This window comes from Maylandia zebra, linkage group LG14 (genome assembly GCF_041146795.1).
Source record: "Maylandia zebra isolate NMK-2024a linkage group LG14, Mzebra_GT3a, whole genome shotgun sequence".
NCBI lineage: Eukaryota > Metazoa > Chordata > Actinopteri > Cichliformes > Cichlidae > Maylandia > Maylandia zebra.
In genome coordinates, this window is record NC_135180.1 from 25448344 (window position 1) to 25467719 (window position 19376).

The window sequence follows — 19376 nt, forward strand, 5'->3', positions numbered from 1 at the left end:
TCTTCAGAAGTGATTTGCTTTGGAAGCCACATCAATAAACTCCTCTAAGGCCTCTGAATTGCCACAGGTTTAGTATGTACTTGATAAAAAGCAATACAGTGGTTGAATTTCTTTTTAATTGATTTTCACAATTTTATGGGTAGAAAATAAATGTATCTACACCGCAAAACCTATTTTCTTTGATTTTCGCTTCTAACTAGGTTTAATTGAGCTGAGAGGGGGGAGTCCTCTGCTTGACATGCTGCCTGACGTGTCTGAGTGGCCTATAGCTGTTGACAACTGGGAGACCAATTATGGTAGAGAACTTTGGTTCTTTTTCAAGTGTCATTGGGCATGATGTTATTGATGCCATTTCTTTCTTTTCACTTCTTTTTCACTTCTTTTTTCTTATTTCTTCAGGGAGAACATGGAGGTTGGAGGACGTTATTGCCAAGTTGAATGAGAAATATGGAACTCTGCTCTTGGTTAACTTTTTCGTCGGCACTGATGACAGGGATTCAACCTCGCATATCATTCATGTAGGTGTATGCCTGTGGCAAGGAAAAGAACTCACCTCCCTCTGTTCATATTCAAAAAGCCCTCATGTCCCTCTGTTCACTGAAGGTAATGACTAAGCCTTTATTTGGCTTTGATACTGAAAATAAATGTCTTCTTCTCCTTGCCAGTTTGACCAGCAAACAAGCCTTGGCCTGGTGTCCAGAGATTACTATGCATGCACTGGTCCTTATGCAGAGGTCAGTTTGCATGTTTACATGTATACAAATCCACACGCCAGTGCAGTGCAGTTAAAGCGTTTTAATCAATGAATAATGAAAGCAGTTCCAACTATTCACCTGAGCCCCTGGATTTCATGTCCCTCCGAATTTGTTCCAAAAAAACCACAAATGATGAGGCTATCAGCCGAAACATCTGTTCACATCAGTGCACAAATAAATTTTATTCCTACTCTTAGAAATGTAGTGAGTTTGTATGTGATGAACGAAAACACACATAATGCTGATAACTCTATCTCAATCCAAACCAGATGTGTGAGTGGAACAGACGTCCATTGCTCTGGTTTCACTTTACAGCTTCCTATTTTGCCTTAATTGATATGCATGTTTGCTATAGACAGACTTTGTATCAGTCAAATCTTGATTTAGTCAGTGGTTACTGAAATCAGTGAGTTACAAGTTGTGTTTATTTTGCAGGCATGTCGGGCCTATGAGCAATTCATGATTGACCTGGCTAAGCTGATGCGCAAGGACCGAGGATTAGCGATCAATGAAACTCGCATTAGAGAGGAGGTGACACGAGTTATAGACTTGGAGAGAGACATTGCTAATGTAAGTATGGATTTGTGCTTTGCCGTTTTACAAGTAGAAATATGAATTCAAATACTTAAGAACCTCCTGTACTTTTCAAAATATGCTTATTATGGCTTTGAGAAACCATGGGAAAGAGATCTTGTTTTCAGTAATGCATACTGTAGTTCAAGCCTGCTCAGTTCCAAGTATTCATCCAGTTCCAAGTCTGATTATGATCAATAACTGAATGTAAAATAATTCCCGGTCCACTGCGAGAAGTGTGGTAGATATAAAATAGATATCGTCAAACTAAAACTGGCTAGTTGTCACTGGGCACTGTTGCTAGTGTAGACTTCCTGGTGGTTGAGAGCTGTCCATAATGAAACAGCTAGCAAGATTATGTGGCAAACTGAACTACACCACAATCAAAAATAAACCTCTTTCTCACATCTTACCCTTTTCCAATGATAAGCAACAGAAGACGTGTAGTTAAACACATATCATTTTATAAAATATGAAATACACCTTTTTTTCTGAGCTTCTTCATTCCCGTTCTCCTTGACCTATGTGCAGATAAGGGAGTGACATTTTCTTCTTGTTAGCTGAAAGAGAATATTTTTCAGGTAATGGAAAGAGAGACATTGGGATGTCATTGATTTAAAACTACTGTTAGTGATGCAAAGCAGGCTGGTATTAAGCTAAACTAATCTCAATTTTGAGGCTAGTGAATGAGGTGACAGCCATTGAGACTGAATAGTACAGTCAACTAAAATATTACAGAAGAAAGTTAACCATAACCTGGAATGGTAACTTGGAGTAAACTGTCAGTAATAAAGCAGTAAAATAGCAGATACCTTAATAAGCAAGTCAACATAATGAAAAACACTTGCACATTTTTGAGGAGATTCAGTGAGTTGCCTCCTTGTGAAATCCAAGATTTTCTGAATCATACCTGATAGAGCTCACTGACCTGCAGTTAAATGTAGAGCTGCAGGCTGTGGTGACATAATTACTGTGATCATTTCAGTATATAGAGTGTTACGGATTCAAATATTGGGGATGGACACAAGAGGAAAAACCACAATAACAACACTGGTCCGGCCGGGTTGAGTCAAACAATGATTTTAATGATCACACGCGTGGGAGATGGACACCGTACGCAGACAGCATCAGATCTCAAAATGGTGGAGCATTGATCAACCTCTTATAGCCTCTAGTGGCCCCCACCTAATCATAAAAGCCTAAACATTCACATTCTTTCTCTCACACAGCGCCTAAGCTACGACCTTGGCTCCCTGTTTATCTGCTCCTGCTGAGATGGGGCAGAAAACTCCAGCATGTTCTGTTCTCTTCTAATCAGACAAATAAGGCGATGACTTTCTGCGAACAGTATTTCTTATAACTCAGCAGTATAATGCATCATAAAACAATATCATTCATTCACAATAAATCAGCAGTCTAATGTAATGCAAATCAGTTTAACAAATGCAATAGTTATCACCTTCTTCTAATTCAGGAGAATAATGCAAACTAAAACGACATAATAATTCACAATCTTTATTTAGGGGTATAACATGGCATAAAATAATATTATAATCCCACAAGAGGCAACCTACAACTGATGTAAGTTAAAATGCAGGCAAAAACTTTAGCAGGGCAAAGACTTTGTGCAGGTTCAGTAGCTTTATCTTTCTGTCTAAGCTGGTACTTCTTGACAGACTGGAAAGATGATGGTTCAAAGGTTCCTTCTTCCTTCTGTATTCTAGTTCTGTTTTTTTTCATCTAACTTAACACAAAGGGTTTCTGTTAGCAGGATGACCCTCCTGTCATCCATTTGTAGACCAAACCTCCCTCCTCTGTGTGTGTGTCTGTGGTTCCAGTCTGTAGCAGCTGATGTCTAAAACAAGCTGTTAACCAGCCTGATCCCAACACCGTGACTTTTCATCAACAGTTTTCCACACTCTGTGTTTGTCATCCTAGTCTGTTCTGCTCTGTTCTCTGCCATGCTTCACTTCTCCTCCACTCAGCTGCTGGCTTTTACAAGGCAGTCACACCATTCGCGCTCTGACATTTACAGAGCCAAAGCCTCCTGGGACGCCAAATACTTTTGATGCTGCTGGACCTGCACTGCAACTGTACGCATGTGTCGGGAAACAGGAGGGTTGTGACAGCATTCTTGACTTTTAGCCCCTCTGTCTTGCTCTTTCCAAGGCTACTGATACCCCAGAGGATCGTAACAACCCGGTGTTGCTTTACAACAAGATGGAACTGGGGGACCTGAACGCCAACTTCACCCTTGAGGTTGAATCACAGGTAAAAAAAAAATTCTTTATGTACCACAGTTTGCTGTTTTCATTTCACATAGATACTTCTTTCTCATCTTTATCTTCTTCTCCTCTTTATCTCTGGGGGGATTTAAAAAAAAAAAACTCCTTTTGAAGCTATTTGACTGGAGTTACTTCACAGCTAAAATAATGAATACAGTCAACATCAGCGTCCCTGACACAGAAAAGGTCATAAACTACTCGCCCAACTATTACAGAAGGCTCAACCTGATCTTGGCCAAATACACCAAGAGGTAGGTGTGTTCATTTAAGTCTGTATCTGTGATGGAGTATAAAAGCCTGTTTTTGTCTCTAAGCTTGTGGGGGAGGGAGTGCACAGTATTGATAGCTTTGTGTGAGTATGATTGCTTTTTTCTCAACATGTTTCTGTCTACTCACAGGGATCTGCAGAACTACATGGTGTGGCGTTTTGCTATGAACATGGTGGTGGGTCTTAGCAGAGCTTACAGAGACACCAGGAAAGCCTTCCGCAAGGTACACGTACAGGACCTTGATGCTGTTATAGTCCATGGAAGGTCCTGTTTGCAGACACTGCTGCTTACCTAAGTTATTAAAAGAAATGCAAACAACACAGGGTGCAAAGCAGTTAAAAATGTTTGCAGTAATGTTCCTGCTGGTATGGGGCTAAATGACAATACTTATGCTTTGAATTAAATGCTAAAGTTAGCATGGGATCATGTTTAAGATGCCAACATGCTGATCATTTGCAGGTTTGTTTACCACTGTCACCACCTTGCTGGAATATGTGAGCATGTTAACACTTGGCAATTAGTGCTAAACAGAAATGATCTAAACCACAGTTACATTAGCACATAAGGCTGCTTCCAAATGGTTATTTACTGCACTTTTTTGCTACTTTCACAAAGCAATATCAGTTACCTTAAGCTGATACAGTTTATCTTCTAACACTGACAAGGCTACTGGAAAACCATCTAAGGTTAAAACATGTTTGAGATTTGTCTATGCAACATGCAAAATAGGCACATTTTTAGAAATTAGAAGATTTTATATTTTCAATGACTTTTTTTTGGGGGGGGGGGGGGGGGGGGGGTGTTAAGAGTTTTCATTTTGAAAAATTCTTTAAAATAAAGTGGGGGATGGGAATCAAACCCTACCGCCACCCACACACCTATTTAATTGATGCTAAAACTGCAGTATCAGTCAGGCTCTAATAAACAGTCGATTTCAACACGTTGCTTCATTCATATTCTTCCTCCATGCCTTAAAAATCTTGGTAATCCTTTTTCTAATCTAATCATTTCCCCACTGCCCCATTTCCTATTGCCATGAGCCTCTTTAAACAATATGCTGACCAGTTTATCCTTCATCTTTAATTGATCTGTGCCTTGTTACTTTCCCTGCAGGCTCTGTCTGGTACGACGTCAGAGGCAGCAGTGTGGCGACAGTGTGCTCTGTACGTCAACAACAACCTGGAAAATGCTGTGGGACGACTTTATGTGCAGGAGGCATTCTCTGAAAAGAGTAAAGAACTGGTCAGTAGAAGGTGCATTAGGCTTTGTATTGTTAAAACACATTAGACTCAATCAAAGATAAAGAGCTCTTGGAAATATCCTTCATTAGACAAGATACAATCTCTGTAATGGAATTCCGCACCTTGTTTATTGAAAGCTGAAACTGATAATCTAAAAATGCCTCTGCAGGGCATTACAAGAGGAGTGTGGACGTTTATGTATTCAGTTAGTCATACATACAACAAAAAACATGTGTTTCAGGCACATCTGATGGAGAGTATTTTGACACCCACTTGTGTTTTTGTCACATTTGTGTCTTGTCTATCAGAATACTGTAGTTTTTGCTTGCCTCCACTCAAAGCAGCTGAACAAGGTGTCCTTGTTAGCATGATCACACCACCCACACTGTAAATTCAAACTGCCTATGCATGTGTATGTGTGAGCTGTGGCATCTGACATTGTGCATGTGAATCAATTTTTATTTGCGACCATGTACAACTTTCACAAATAGAAATACATTATTGTACATTTCTGTCATATCATCAAGAATTTTACAGTATCTTTGTATGGCAGTACATCCTCTGATGCACACAGTACACACATTTCATTGTGACTAACTGACCTGCAGCTGCCACACTTTCTTTAAGTGACACAGATACAGTATCTTTTTGATATGTTCTTCTTTCCTTTCAGTGCGTACTTTAGGTAAATTGTTGTTTTATACTGCTGCTATTAGTATACCATCGATACAATATTTACTCATCTGCCACTTTATAAACCAAGGTATGCAGAAGAGCATCTCAGAGGTCACAACACCTCAAATCTTAAAGCAGATGGGCTACAGCAGTAGAAGACCACAATCGCTGCCACTCCTGTAAACTTAGAACAGGAAACTGAGGCTGTAACTTACATCAGCTCATCAAAACTAGACAATAAATGATTGGAAACATGGTACCTGGTCTAATAAATCTCAGTTTGAAAGCATGGTTCCACCTTGCCATGAATCAATAGCACAAGCTGCTAGTGGTGTAATGGTGTGGGGGAAATTTAATGATAGACTTTGGGGTTTTAAATTAAGTGTCATTTAAACACCATAGTCTATGTGTATAGTCTATCTATCTTCTGATGTTTTTTGTGTTCCAACAGAATAACACACTGTATGATAAAGCTGGTTTATTGAACATAACATCACCAGATGTCAATACAATAATAAACCACCCTTGGGACAGGGTTGAACGGGATATATGCAGAAACAAATCTGCAGCAGCTGATGCTATCATGTCAATATAGCCCAAAATCTCTCAGGAGTTTTTCCAGCATCTTGATTAATCTAAAAATTAAGGCATGGTACTAGAAAAATATACCTAATAAAGCGGCCAGTGAGTGTATATATGACTTCTCAAAAAAATAAATAAATAAATAAATAAAAGGAAAAACCCTAACAAAAGTTATTATTGCAATGAATAATTTAATTTAACCAACCTTTCAGATGTAATTAGCAAATCTTATATATAATATGCATTCAGAAATATATTTCGGCTAAACATGTCATGGTTGCGGCTGTGTGCAGGCAGGATGAGGACCCAAACGCAAGCTCACGGAGGCAGGATTGAACTCAAAACACAGCTTTATTGCTGGACAGAAAAACCATACAAACTAAACTGGAAACTATAACATATTGCACAGAGAAACACACAGCCATGAATGAGGGAGAACGTGACACAGAACTGAGGGAGACACAGACATAAACACACAGAGGGTTAATGAGGGAAGTGGGAGCGCACGGGGAACACAGGTGAAACTGATAATCATAACAAGACACGGCAGGAGTAAACGCAACACTGACGGGAGACTGTCAAAGTAAAACAGGAAGTACACAGAGGTTCAGACAGGAGGAGAGAGAGCCCGGGGAGAGCACAGACATAACGGGCTGGGGAAAAGATGGAATAAAACACAAGGAGGGGAAACGAGGGCTCACAGATACACAGAGGGTAATCAAATAAGCAACATCTTAACAGAACCTAGGAACCACGGCATAAATAAAGAACAAAATACAAAACACATGGAAACTAAGAATACTGGGCCAACATGGTCCAGGACCATGACAAAACAACACAAACACTCACAAATCAAATAAGAGGAATGTTTCCAGCACTTTGTTGAATCTGTGCAACAATGATTTAGGACAGTTCTGAAAACAAAAGAGGATCCAAACTGGTACTTGAAAGGTGTACCTAAAAAATTGACCAGTAAGTATATATGGTATATAAAGTAATTCAAAATAGTTAATGTAGATGGTAAATATGTAACTCTGATAAGTTGAATTACAATATTTTTCATTAGATTGTTGCTAAAGCGTTACATTTCTAAGCATCCCTCTTTTTAATACGATAAGGTAACTTTGGGTCCAACTGTCTACTTTTCCAAACTCAGTCCATGTGGACTAAATCATGGTGAATGAAAAATATCTATTTTTGAGCACTTTGCTAGCTTTGGGTAGATAATGCACCTAATTTGCAGCACTGTGTGACAAAGAAGCATAATCATACTAAAACTTTGACTAAAAGAAAAAAACCAACAACTGGAACACAGCGTATCCATGCACACAACACTATCACAAGTATGTTAAAAGGTTTTTAGAAAAGCCTCTTAAGTATAATCGCTGCTGGTTTGTCAGCAACCACAGTGTGCTCTCCAAGTCGTCACGCATTATGTTAGCTAGGGCTCTGCTAATGTGATGAGAAGCTGGTGTGCCTTTTGTCTGCCTACTGTGGCCTCAAAATAAATCTGTGGTTAGAGGACTCTTGAAGGGTGACCTTTGATGTCTCTGAAGTTATTTTTTTTTTAATTTCCTGTTTCTGTTCTCTTTGCATTTGTTATTTGGTGGCGATTCATTTCACTTTCATTTGAATTGTCCCAGTTGTGTATTTGTTGTGCTTGTGGCCAAAAAACCTTTGCCTTTTTAAGTCTGATGGGCAAAGTACAGGCATGGTTTGCACTGGTGCCGTCAGTCAGATCGTGAAAACATGTAGCTCAGGGCAAATACATTATAGAAACATGCACCACAGGTTTCACTGAAAAGTGAGCTTTTGATGTGATGACTGATGATTTTTGAATTTGCATAAGAAAATCTCATTATCTGAAGCTACTATTGCTCTGAAGCATCTTTTCACTTGCACTCGTTCATGTGTTAAATAAAAATAATATAACTGGCCTGCCTATCGCATGGATGCCGTTATGCTGCAATATCTCTTCTATAATTTAAATTCATAAAGCTCAGGATCATTCGAGTAACCAGAAATGAAACCCTAAAATGCTGAATGCATCTATAAGCGAATGTAGATTTTTAAAATATGTAGAGCAGTAGCATGATCAATAATGTATTTGTAACCATGCAGTCAAGGAGTGAAGACATCTACTGTAGAGAATTTTAAAACAAGATGAGACTTTTATATGTACAAAGAAATATCTATTTAATAATAATTTTCTTTTGGTAGTTGTAGTTGTTTTTAGTCACTAATGAAGCATATCTGATTATTGCCAATTTACAGCCAATTTTAACACTTGATAGAAAAAAATATGTCATGTTAAACTAATATCACACTTCTGAAAATGTCTGCCAAGGTCTCCTACACAGAGTGTAACCTGGAGTTGTTCTGCATTCATACGTGACTATGTAATAATGAGGCTTAATTCAGGGAAGTGCATTTTTATGAATTTGTTGCCCAGTATGTTGCAAGATTGCTTGGCATAACTTCAGATGACTTTTGATGATAGTCTCCTTCTGCAGTAAATCTGTTCTGACTGATATGATGAGGTTTTCACTCTTTGTTTGTGTTTGTGTGGTTTGGCTTAGATGGAAGAGATGATTAAAGGCATTCGGGAAGTGTTCATTAGTAACCTTGATGACCTGACATGGATGGATGCAGAGACCAAGAAAGCAGCTGAGGAGAAGGTATTGCTTATACTTTTAGCTATAACAGTTAATGATTGTTATACGTATAGCCCATTCTGAATTTCAGGATAGTTGATGGCTAAAAATGTTTGTTCAATTTTCTCAACCTATTCTTGTGCAGGCCCGAGCTATTCGGGAACGGATCGGCTATTCAGACAACATCATGGATGGCGAATATCTTAACAATGAGTACAAAGATGTAAGTATCTGAAAATATGCAACTGAGAATGTTTTCCTTCTTTCATGGAATCATTTCAGCAGAATACAGAGCGCCTTTATTGTAGCCGCATATCGGTTCTGTGAAAAATCTCTGTGAATTCCTGGCTTTTATGAGTTTTGCTGGAGAATATATGGCCAAGTGTTGATAGCTCTCATCTCGGCTAATCCTCCTGTTTTTCTGTGTGTTGGTGTTAGCTGAGCTACAGTGCAGAGGAGTACTTTGAAAACATCCTACAGAACCTGGAGTATGTGCAGAAGAAACGCCTGCGGAAACTCAGAGTAAAAGTCAACAAAGAAGAGTAAGCTTTCCATTGAGGGGTAGAATAAACTGCCTTATTCCAGATGTATATTAAGCTGCAATTATTACCATTTAAATTAGCAGTAATAAATCAGTTTTTTTCTCTTTTTGCCACTTTTGGTGTACCCCAGTATCTCACATTTAGCACAGTGCACTGATCATTCTCCCACACATACTCCTACCCACGTATAGAGTTCAGCTTTCCTCGGCTGGGAGGCTAACATTAGCCCAGCTATTAATAACTGCAGGTTAATTTTGATATATTTCATCAAACATGCATTTCACAGTAGTCTAGTGCTCTTTACTGTAGCAGTAGTGCTCTTCACTGTAGGTTAATTCCAACATCTTTCTCCAGGTGGGTAACTGGAGCTGCTGTTGTCAATGCCTTCTACTCATCCAGCAAAAATCAAATAGGTATTTCACATATATGCAAAGATTAAACTGCAAAAGACTAAAACAATACATATTTTATGTATTTGCTGATTTATTTATTTTACTTTTCTTGGTGTCAGTGTTTCCTGCTGGAATCCTTCAGCCTCCTTTTTTCAGCAAAGGCCAGGCTAAGTCTCTCAACTATGGCGGCATCGGCATGGTAATCGGTCATGAGATCACACATGGCTTTGATGACAATGGTATGAGTTTCCGCATTGTTACTCTTTGTTCCTCCCTGGGGCAGTTCTGGCAGACTGCATTGATCTTTGGAAAAATAAATTATATATATATGTAATAGATTTCCCCTTGTAACTGGTACCAGAAAAACATGTTTTGTAACACCATTTAGGATCTCAGAACTTTTTTTCCAACTTGGTTCTGCTTCAGAGATGAGAGGATTTATTTGTACTGACATCTACTGTTCACAAACACATAAATGTAATTGAAATATGCAACTAACATAGAATATATATGTTAGTTGCTATATGTTATATAGCATTTAAGTGCTCTTGATATTCTTGTTTTCTTGTTCATCAAGTTCAACCTGTCCACGTCCCATTCATTCTTTAGGCCGTAACTATGATAAGGATGGCGACCTGAAGGACTGGTGGACACCAGACTCAACACAGAGGTTCCTCGAACTGTCGAAGTGCATTGTTGATCAGTACGGAAACTTCTCTTGGGATCTCGCTAGTGGACTACATGTACGTTCATCTGAACTATATCCATCCTTCTTCTTTCTCTTATCAAATTTCCTCCCATATTTTCCCCCAATATTATCATGAACTTTACTTTATCTCATAATTTGCTTTCCTGTTACCTTTGCCAGCTTATCTGTTGGTCATTTTTCTGTCTTTCCACACATTTTGCTGCCTCATACCTTCTCTGCTCCAGGTGCCCTTAATATTTTGTGTTGACATATCAATGGCTCTTCCTCTCCTTCTCTTTGTCTCACCTTCTGTGTCCTTTTCTTTTGAACAATGCTTCTTTTATCCCTTGTGAAATGATTTCCTATATCCCAAAAGTTATATGTATGATTTGCTGAAATACAGAGGAAAAATTACAGCCTCCTTCTGTCCTTTTCCCCTGTCAATCTTTGTGTTCTATGTCCCTATATCGCCTCTCCAGTTAAATGGTAACAACACCCTCGGAGAAAACATTGCTGACAATGGAGGGATACGACAGGCGTATCAGGTAATGAGCCTGGAAAAAAAAAGAGAGAGAGAGAAAGTCTGTTTAAGAGGCCCAGTTTACAGATAAGAGAGGAGGTGATTCAGTCTGCAGCTTGCTATTGTCATCTGCTTTCTAACATTAATAGACTAGTTATTTTGTTAGGTCACAGGCTGGCTCATTAGCTATTGTAAACACAGCAATAAAGGACATAATGTCGCTGCTGGATGTATCAGTTTTAGCTTGGCAAAGCACAGAAAAGACATTCAAAGACTTGAATGCAACATGAAAGAGCAGGTATAGTATTTTCACATAAATTATACATGTCTAACAAAGTACATACACGGTACACTTTTTTTTCTTTCTCTTTCAGCGCAAAGTCTAGATTATTTTTCTAATTAATACGTAGATCTCAGGGAGACAGGATGGATCCATATGCATTTATTTTTCTGTCTGCAAACATGGTGACATAAGTTATGATTTCATAATCAGTGTGATTTTTGGATGTATTCAACATGACTGCTGGGTAAGATTGTGTCACTGATTTAGGCCTACAAGAACTACGTAAAGCAGCATGGAGAGGAACCACCTCTGCCTGGAATTGACCTTTCCCATGATCAACTCTTCTTCCTAAACTTTGCTCAGGTAATAGCCTTACTGTCTGATGCAGCAGTTGTTTGTTGAATAATAAGCCATTTTTTACACATGCATTGTAGTTCTGATCTTTCCTAGGACTGTAGGCAACATTAGAAAAATATCCTGCAAAATATGCATGCTTCGTGATGGATGGATGGATGGATGGATGGATGGATGGATGGATGGATGGATGGATTGGTGGATTGATTGAATGATGGATGGATTGATGGATGACTGGGTTAAGCAATGGATAGATGTGCAGATTTCTTGGTGCAATTCAGTGCATCCTAATCACTGTCTTTTTACAGGTGTGGTGTGGAACACATCGGCCAGAGCAAGCTGTTAATTCCATTAAAGTTGACGTACACAGTCCAGGGAAATTCAGGTAAACTCAAACCAAGAGTATTTTCTCTACATCAATCAGCTATGTGCTGCCGGCAAAGGGCAGAAAACAAATTACAATGGTAGCTAACATTTTAAAACCTAGACAAAATGATATGTCATGTTAATTTCACTTTCAAGTCCCCGTCTAATATAACAACTTCAGCTCCAACCATCAATCTCCTCTCTACGTTCACAGGGTACTAGGCTCCCTTCAGAATTTCCCAGAATTTGCCAAAGCATTCAACTGCAACAAAAGCAGCTACATGGTTCCTGACAACATCTGCCGTGTGTGGTGATTCACATACCTCTGGGATGGGTCCTCCCCATTCCCCTACAGTACCTCTACCCTCTGATTTTTGAAGAACTCACCGGGGGCTGCATTAAAATGGAAGCTTCCCTTAGCTCTTGACTGGATGGACCATGGCTGGTGGACTGACACTGCAGTATGCACTTCATCCAAGGACGGCAGCACACTGTACCCTCGTAGATGGATGGACTGAGCACTGTCTCTCCACCTCTGACACTGTAGTTCATTCATTCAGCCCAATTATTCTCCTACTCATACAATCACTTTTGTATTTTTGTTTTTATTTTTCTCTCAATTTTTCTTGTTTTGCTTCTCATTTATGAGTCCAATGTGTATTTGTGAGTGCACATGTGAGTGTGTTTCAGTCTAAATTCTGCAAAAGTATTTGGCAGAAGAGCAGCAGACAGACAAATGTGCTCAGCCCACTGGCATATGAATACACCAGACACCCACTCACACTCATATACATGTAACAGGGCTGAACCACTCTATTGTATGTGGGACTGAGCTGTACTCTCATAAAACCTCAGCTGGTTTCAGCCTTCATCAACATGCTGATCCACTCTTAAGTGTACTCATAGTGTAATCTTTGGTCATCCATAAAACTAGATTAGATAAATTATTATAGAAAATCAAAAGTCATTTTATTATATAGAGCAGCGAGTATTTAATCGCGATCGCATATTACACAGTGCTGTTCTATAATCAATGCTAACATCTTTACCGCAGTTGGCAGGTGGCTGCTCTTCATTAGCAGAACGTGGATTATAAACCAAAATGAAGTTTTTGCCTTTAAGATGACACCTGGTCATAAGTCATAAAGACGACAATCGACAGACACCAAACCCTTTTCGTTCTTCGAGACTCCTGAGTGTTTCCGTGTGAATGAATGTCTCTGTGTCTTTTCCAGTCTTTGTACGTCATTTGTTATAACTGCCTGCTGTTTGTCAAGCAGATTGGTATGCCTTACAGTTGTGCTACTCTGTGTGAGTGTGTATGTGCATTTGTGGGAGAACAAAGGATAAGAAAATGTATTATTAAACAAGTAGCTCGGCTTTTTCTCATGCTCGTTTGCTTTCTCGTTAAGAATTGGATGAGAAAATCAACACCACTCTCACGTCTCAGTGTTTTAGCCAGCTGCCATATGACTTAACTTAGCATAACGAGTGCAAAGAGCTGTCCGTGGTCTGTCCAGTTTATATAATAAACCCGGCTTGATTTCAGTAATTGCCACATTGCGTTTCATGTTTTTATCAGTACGAAAAGCCAAAGTCAAAAAAGAATCTGATTTTTAACAAACTCATGTGAGCGTATTATTAAGCTTCCAAACTTTTGATAAGACATTGAATAAGTGTGTTCATAAAATGTTTAACTATTGAGAAGAAGCATAGTGATTTCCCATTTTTATCTTGGCTTAATCTTACAAAGTGTGCCATATAGCCAATGTTTTCTGTTTTTGTTTTAAGGTGATTATAAGCACAAAGCAAAAAGATTAAGCTTCTTATATAGTTTCAGAAACATAAAAAAAAATCACAAGTGCATCCATTTTTTGAATACAGGTGATTGTATTAAATCAGTAGAATTTAATTAACCATTTCATGTGGTTTTATTTTTTAATGTTAAATTGTAAGTTGAAAAAGCTAGAAAAGCTAGAAATTAGTGCAATGAATGATGTACATGATCATGTAGACCATGTAGACTGTATACGCCTTCCATGTCCAAACTATATATATATATATATATATATATATATATATTCAAGCTCCCAGGCCTTTGGTAGAGCACTACAGCTTGAAAGCTAAACTGCCTGCAGGGGCGAGCGGGAGATATATGTATCGATATCTATATAGAGATATATATATATCTATATATATATATATCTATACATCTATATATTGATATATATCTATATATATATATATATCTATACATCTATACATCTATATATTGATATATATATATATATATATATATATATATATATATATATATATATATATATATATATATATATATATATATATATATATATATATAGACAGATATTCTCAATGCTATTTGTGCTAGCTGTTTTTGTGTCTTTATTGGTCACTCGGTTTTCTTTCTCTCACTTTCAGTCCACTTGTAGAAAGACAGAAATACCTCAGTTGCCTGTATTTAGATACTTTCTAAGAATGACTGATTATCATCTTGAGAAGCATCTTTCTTTCAGAATAAACCTTTAAAAAACACAGTATGTCTGCAGACAGCTTGACTTATTATGTTCATGGGTGTTTTTGTTCTTTAGCTCAAATATATTTCTGAATGCATGTTATCTGGGATAGGAAGGACGTGCTAGTAACATGTGAAAGGTTGGTTAATCTTGTCAGAAATCCTTGAGAAACAAGAAATCAAAATTTTGGGCGAAGCTGAAGTCATTTACTACAATAATTAGCTGATGATATGTTTTTTTTTTTTCCTCTTCTTCTCAGTTTTTCAGAAATGCCTAATTCTTAGAATAAACAAAGCACTGGAAACCTTACTTAGCAATTTTGGTTCATATTGACATGATAGGATGCCAAGAGAATATCTCCTACACCACTACAGCCTGAACTGACATAACCGGGATGGATCAATGTTTTTATGTTGTTTAAGTCTGACCATACTATCTGAAATCAAAATCCGGTAGATTTGAAATAGTCAGACCAACAAGTCAACTTCTTCTTATCTATTCTAATGCTCGGTTTGACCATGTCTACATAAGTGCTGCCATGTAATTGGTTGATTAAATATTTGTGATAAAGAGCAGTTTAACAGGTGTACCTAATAAAATTGTGCAGAAAATCATTCAAATATTCTACATCAAAGCTTGAAATCTGCATTTCCCTGATGGCCTTGTAAAGATTAAAGTATGGACATACATTACATTCCACTCACACAATATTGTTGACTTGATGCGTGTATTATGAATAAAGTGGTTTATTTTTGAAATTTCCACAGAGAGGGCAAATATTTAATCTAAATGCAGCTTCCCCCACTAATTAGGCCTATAAGAATTGGGGGAGTAGGAGCTGAGTGTGAAGCCAGCCAAAAGTTAGTCACAATGCAAACAAATGAATGTGCAATATCTTTATAGCAGCTCCCAAGCTGCCTGCTAGTAAATATACCCCATGCTGCAATGAACTAGCAAGCACATTTCCTGGCACGGGGATGGCTTGCACCTTGGCTGAGACTAGAGAGGGAAACTGTCAGGGACGTACAGGGAATGAGAAGAAGAAGAAGAAGAAGAAGAAGGAAAACAACACTTCAGAAGTTCAGAGGTGAGCCAAAGAGAATTATAACGCACATGATGTGAGGGACAGGGATGCCAAGTAGGAGCACAGGAAATATGACCAAACTCTGAAGAAAAGTGTCAAAAATATCTTAAGAAAGGGGAGAGTGCTGCTGCAGGGGCAAGGGCCAAAAAACACATACTTGTGCAAATAGACAAAAAGTAAAGCCTGGAATTATTTTGTTTATGTCTTCATTTTTGTAGTTCTTCTTTACCACACTATAAAAACTTTCACGTGAGTGCATGCTTCTCATTGGCAGAGCAGACCAGAAGTATTTGAGGGTTATGCTGGAGTCTACAAAATGTCGCCAGTGTGTCAAACAGGGTGACTTTAAAAAGCAAGGACAAACTTTATTTAGTGTTTCTTGACTGCATAAAACAACAAACAGCCAACAAAGATATTTTCACCTGCTGCTTCTGGTTAACACATTTCTGCCCTATCTGAGATTCATTCAGTTACTGTTTTCAGTAGAATATTAGTTGCAGTTGCTTATTTACTGCCAAGATTCCCCCTTTTGCTCCCACTGGCTGTAACACTTTGGCAGTTAGCTGAAAGTTCACACCACCCACTTTCCTCGTGCTCTCACCTTCCCAGTCATTAGCAGCTACACTAGCTAACATCACAGCTAACATTACAACACCTCAGCATGTTCCTAGGAGGCTGAACAGTTTATTTTGCACTGTGAACATTGTAGACTGCTGTGGTAACCCAGAGGGGGGATATTAAACGAAAACACATTAAAGAGTGACTTGAGTTTTTTTTTGTTTTTTGTTTTTTTTAATTTGCTGTTATTATTTTATTTTATATTTCACAACACAACTAGCACTTCTGGGCTTAAAATGTTAAAGCCTACTGCCATTTCAACTTTAAGAAAGTCACCAGTGCCAGCTCTTCTTTTGTTTTCGCTCCCACTACAAAGTTCCCTTCTGTTGCCCTCTGGTCATAAAACTACTCAGTTTTCCATCGTGCGCCCTTTGGGTGACCTTAATGGTGGGTCTACTGGTATGTGTGTGGGTATGTGTGTGTTTGCGTGTGTATCTTGGGGGGGGGGTGTCTCTTCCAGTCTCTGGAATGCTTGTGTGTGTTAGTGCTTGGGGCACTGCACGGTGTATGCACAAAAGCACATGTGCATAGGCACACTGCCACGTGCAAATAATATGTTAGGAGAATCATAAGTGAGAAAGTGTTTCAGGTAGGAAATCACATCTTGTTATTGCTCACTTGATTCAAAAGGAGCTCTTATTGTGAAGTGCCCTCTTGCTGTGCTCTTGTTTTTAATGGCTGCTGATAGCCACCCATTTTGAGTTCAAACTGGTTGAGTTTTCCCTGAAGTTTTTTTTATATGGCTCTTTACTTTTTCATGCATTAGTATAAAAGAAAAGAATTCATAAGATCACACGGGCACGGGAACAATTCACTGTCGCTAGTGGTTTTCATTTAATACATAAATTAACATATAAAATTCTTCAGCTTCACATTAGTGAGTGCAGATATATCAAAAGAAACTGTTTAATGCCTTTTCTAAAAATATTGTCAAGAATTTAAGAATTAAAAAAGACATATGTGTATTAGTTTGCCTCAAGTACTCAGCATAGACAATGTGTAAATACAGTTTAAAATATTTGAAAAAAGGACATGATAAAACTTTAAAAAATATTTTTTGCATCAACAGCTTTAAGGCTTCACATTAGTGTCTGTGCTCACTTCATAATTAATATAAAACAGTGACCTCCTGTGGTTGTTCAGTAAATCTGTTTTTGTTTTTAAATATCTTTTTCTTTGTTTGTTTACCTATTATTATTTGTTTTTTAGCTGAGTCCATTTGGATAGATAGCTGCAAAAGTTTAAAAGTTTAATCCGATGAGGATTACTGATTACTTTGGCTGCACACAACTTTCCACACTGGATCTTGTTTCTCTTTCGCAGGTGAAACTGCATGTTGTAGCTCGCTCTAATCGACCCTTGAGCTGACAGCTAGGCATCCACTTCAGTTATCTGAAGACAGCCACATATGCTTTCCCCCCCTCTCCCTTTCATGTTTCAACCATGTCTACTCTAGTGTGTTCTGCCATTAAACTAACCATTGATCTTCTTTTAGCAGATAACAGGTGAAAGATCAGTTCCATTAATTTTACATTTTGTCTCACTAAGTGGACCACGCATTTCTTATTAACTGCTTCAAGACACTGGCACACAGGTCACAGCACTTAATTGGTTCAACTGATGAAACACTATTATCTGTCACAATCAGAAATGCCAATTCGACATACAGCACTTTGTAGGGCTTTCTGGGAATGCAGTCTTTCCATTTTGCTGGTTTGCTGATTTTGCTGGCCAGATAGTTGCTTTGTTAAACACTCTTGATAAAATATCATCAAATCATCAGCTGCTAGATATTTGGATTAAATCAGACAATTAAAACATGATGTGCATTCTTTCAACCTCCGTCTTTAATTATCAAGAAAAACCATCAGTTCTACTTTAATCTCTTGTCTTGGCTGGTCATGGTGCTTATGTTAAGGCAGTGCTTTTATATATTTGGCTTGTTCACTATGTATCAACTCCACAACAAGATTTGACTCAAGTTTAACTGTCATTTTCCGTGTTTATTTTAAGAAGCTATTGATTTCTTAACTACAGCTGAATTGGCCCACAGCTACTGTTAAAACAAATGCATTTATTCCCCATGAGTCTTTCAAGAGCATTAGATCCACATACAGGCTACTTTTTTCCCATCCCAAAATAAGTTTAAGACCAAAATGGACCTGGCTTTGCCCCAGGTGGTGGTGGTATCAAACAGCCTCTGTTAGGCCAGGTGGTTCCAGGGTTATATATAGGAGAACTGCAGCCGTATTGCCAGCATCATTAGTGGTGTTAAATTTACTGCTAAAATCAGCCTAAAGCCTAAAAAAGACTCTTACATCACTATAACGTTACAATTACAGGTATTATTGGAAACAATAAGCAATATTATTGCTGTTACCATCCAATACTTACAGTAAGGTTTGACAGGAACGATGCATCTTATTAGAATGATCTCAGTTTTGCGTTCCACTCATGCATGTTTTATGTTTTTCTACTAAACAAGGGCAAAACAACAAGGTGGTAATTGTGTAATGTCAAGTGTAGACACATAGAATTAATTTAGAGTTAATGTACCACACCTGGAAGACATGTTTTTGCACAGCACCATGTGGTGTACCTGTAAAGTGATCTATTAGTGGGAAGGCATGCCAAAGTGAGGCTGGCTGCAAGTTTTGTGAAGAATGCGTATCTCGATGTGAGGTGGTGTAAGGCAGGTTTGCTGTGAAGTGAGCACAGTGGGTGTGTTAACAGCATAAAGCATGATTATTCTGCAAAATATCTGTTAGGAGCAACCTGACGCTATTAAATTACTACAAATCATTGTATGCGTGTTTAATGAAAGGTTATATGTGTATAAGTAGGATGCAGAGTAATTGCATGTGTTTGCATGTTTGTCAGCATGAAGATGTGTGTGCGAGTCACTATAATTTACATGTGTTTCTGCTATTACGGTGTTGTGGTATACAAAGTTTCCAT

The 19376-nt window shown here is 38.2% G+C and overlaps 1 protein-coding gene across 3 annotated transcripts in view; it reads left to right on the forward strand.

Annotated features, from left to right (window-relative positions):
- The window catches only part of LOC101488070 (neprilysin), a 34485-nt gene extending 19750 nt beyond the window's left edge, over positions 1-14735 (forward strand). For all 3 annotated transcript variants that reach the window (XM_004543546.5, XM_004543549.6, XM_004543547.6), the window contains exons 6-23: positions 201-296; positions 400-518; positions 666-734; positions 1191-1325; positions 3498-3599; positions 3728-3864; positions 4012-4105; positions 4996-5124; positions 8960-9058; positions 9180-9257; positions 9473-9576; positions 9931-9989; positions 10088-10207; positions 10578-10711; positions 11136-11201; positions 11727-11822; positions 12122-12198; positions 12394-14735. In XM_004543546.5, the coding sequence (XP_004543603.1) occupies positions 201-296; positions 400-518; positions 666-734; positions 1191-1325; positions 3498-3599; positions 3728-3864; positions 4012-4105; positions 4996-5124; positions 8960-9058; positions 9180-9257; positions 9473-9576; positions 9931-9989; positions 10088-10207; positions 10578-10711; positions 11136-11201; positions 11727-11822; positions 12122-12198; positions 12394-12493 (1814 nt within the window). In that variant the 3' untranslated portion in view covers positions 12494-14735. The remainder of the gene's footprint in view (positions 1-200; positions 297-399; positions 519-665; positions 735-1190; positions 1326-3497; positions 3600-3727; positions 3865-4011; positions 4106-4995; positions 5125-8959; positions 9059-9179; positions 9258-9472; positions 9577-9930; positions 9990-10087; positions 10208-10577; positions 10712-11135; positions 11202-11726; positions 11823-12121; positions 12199-12393) is intronic.
- The last annotated feature ends 4641 nt before the right edge of the window (positions 14736-19376 follow it).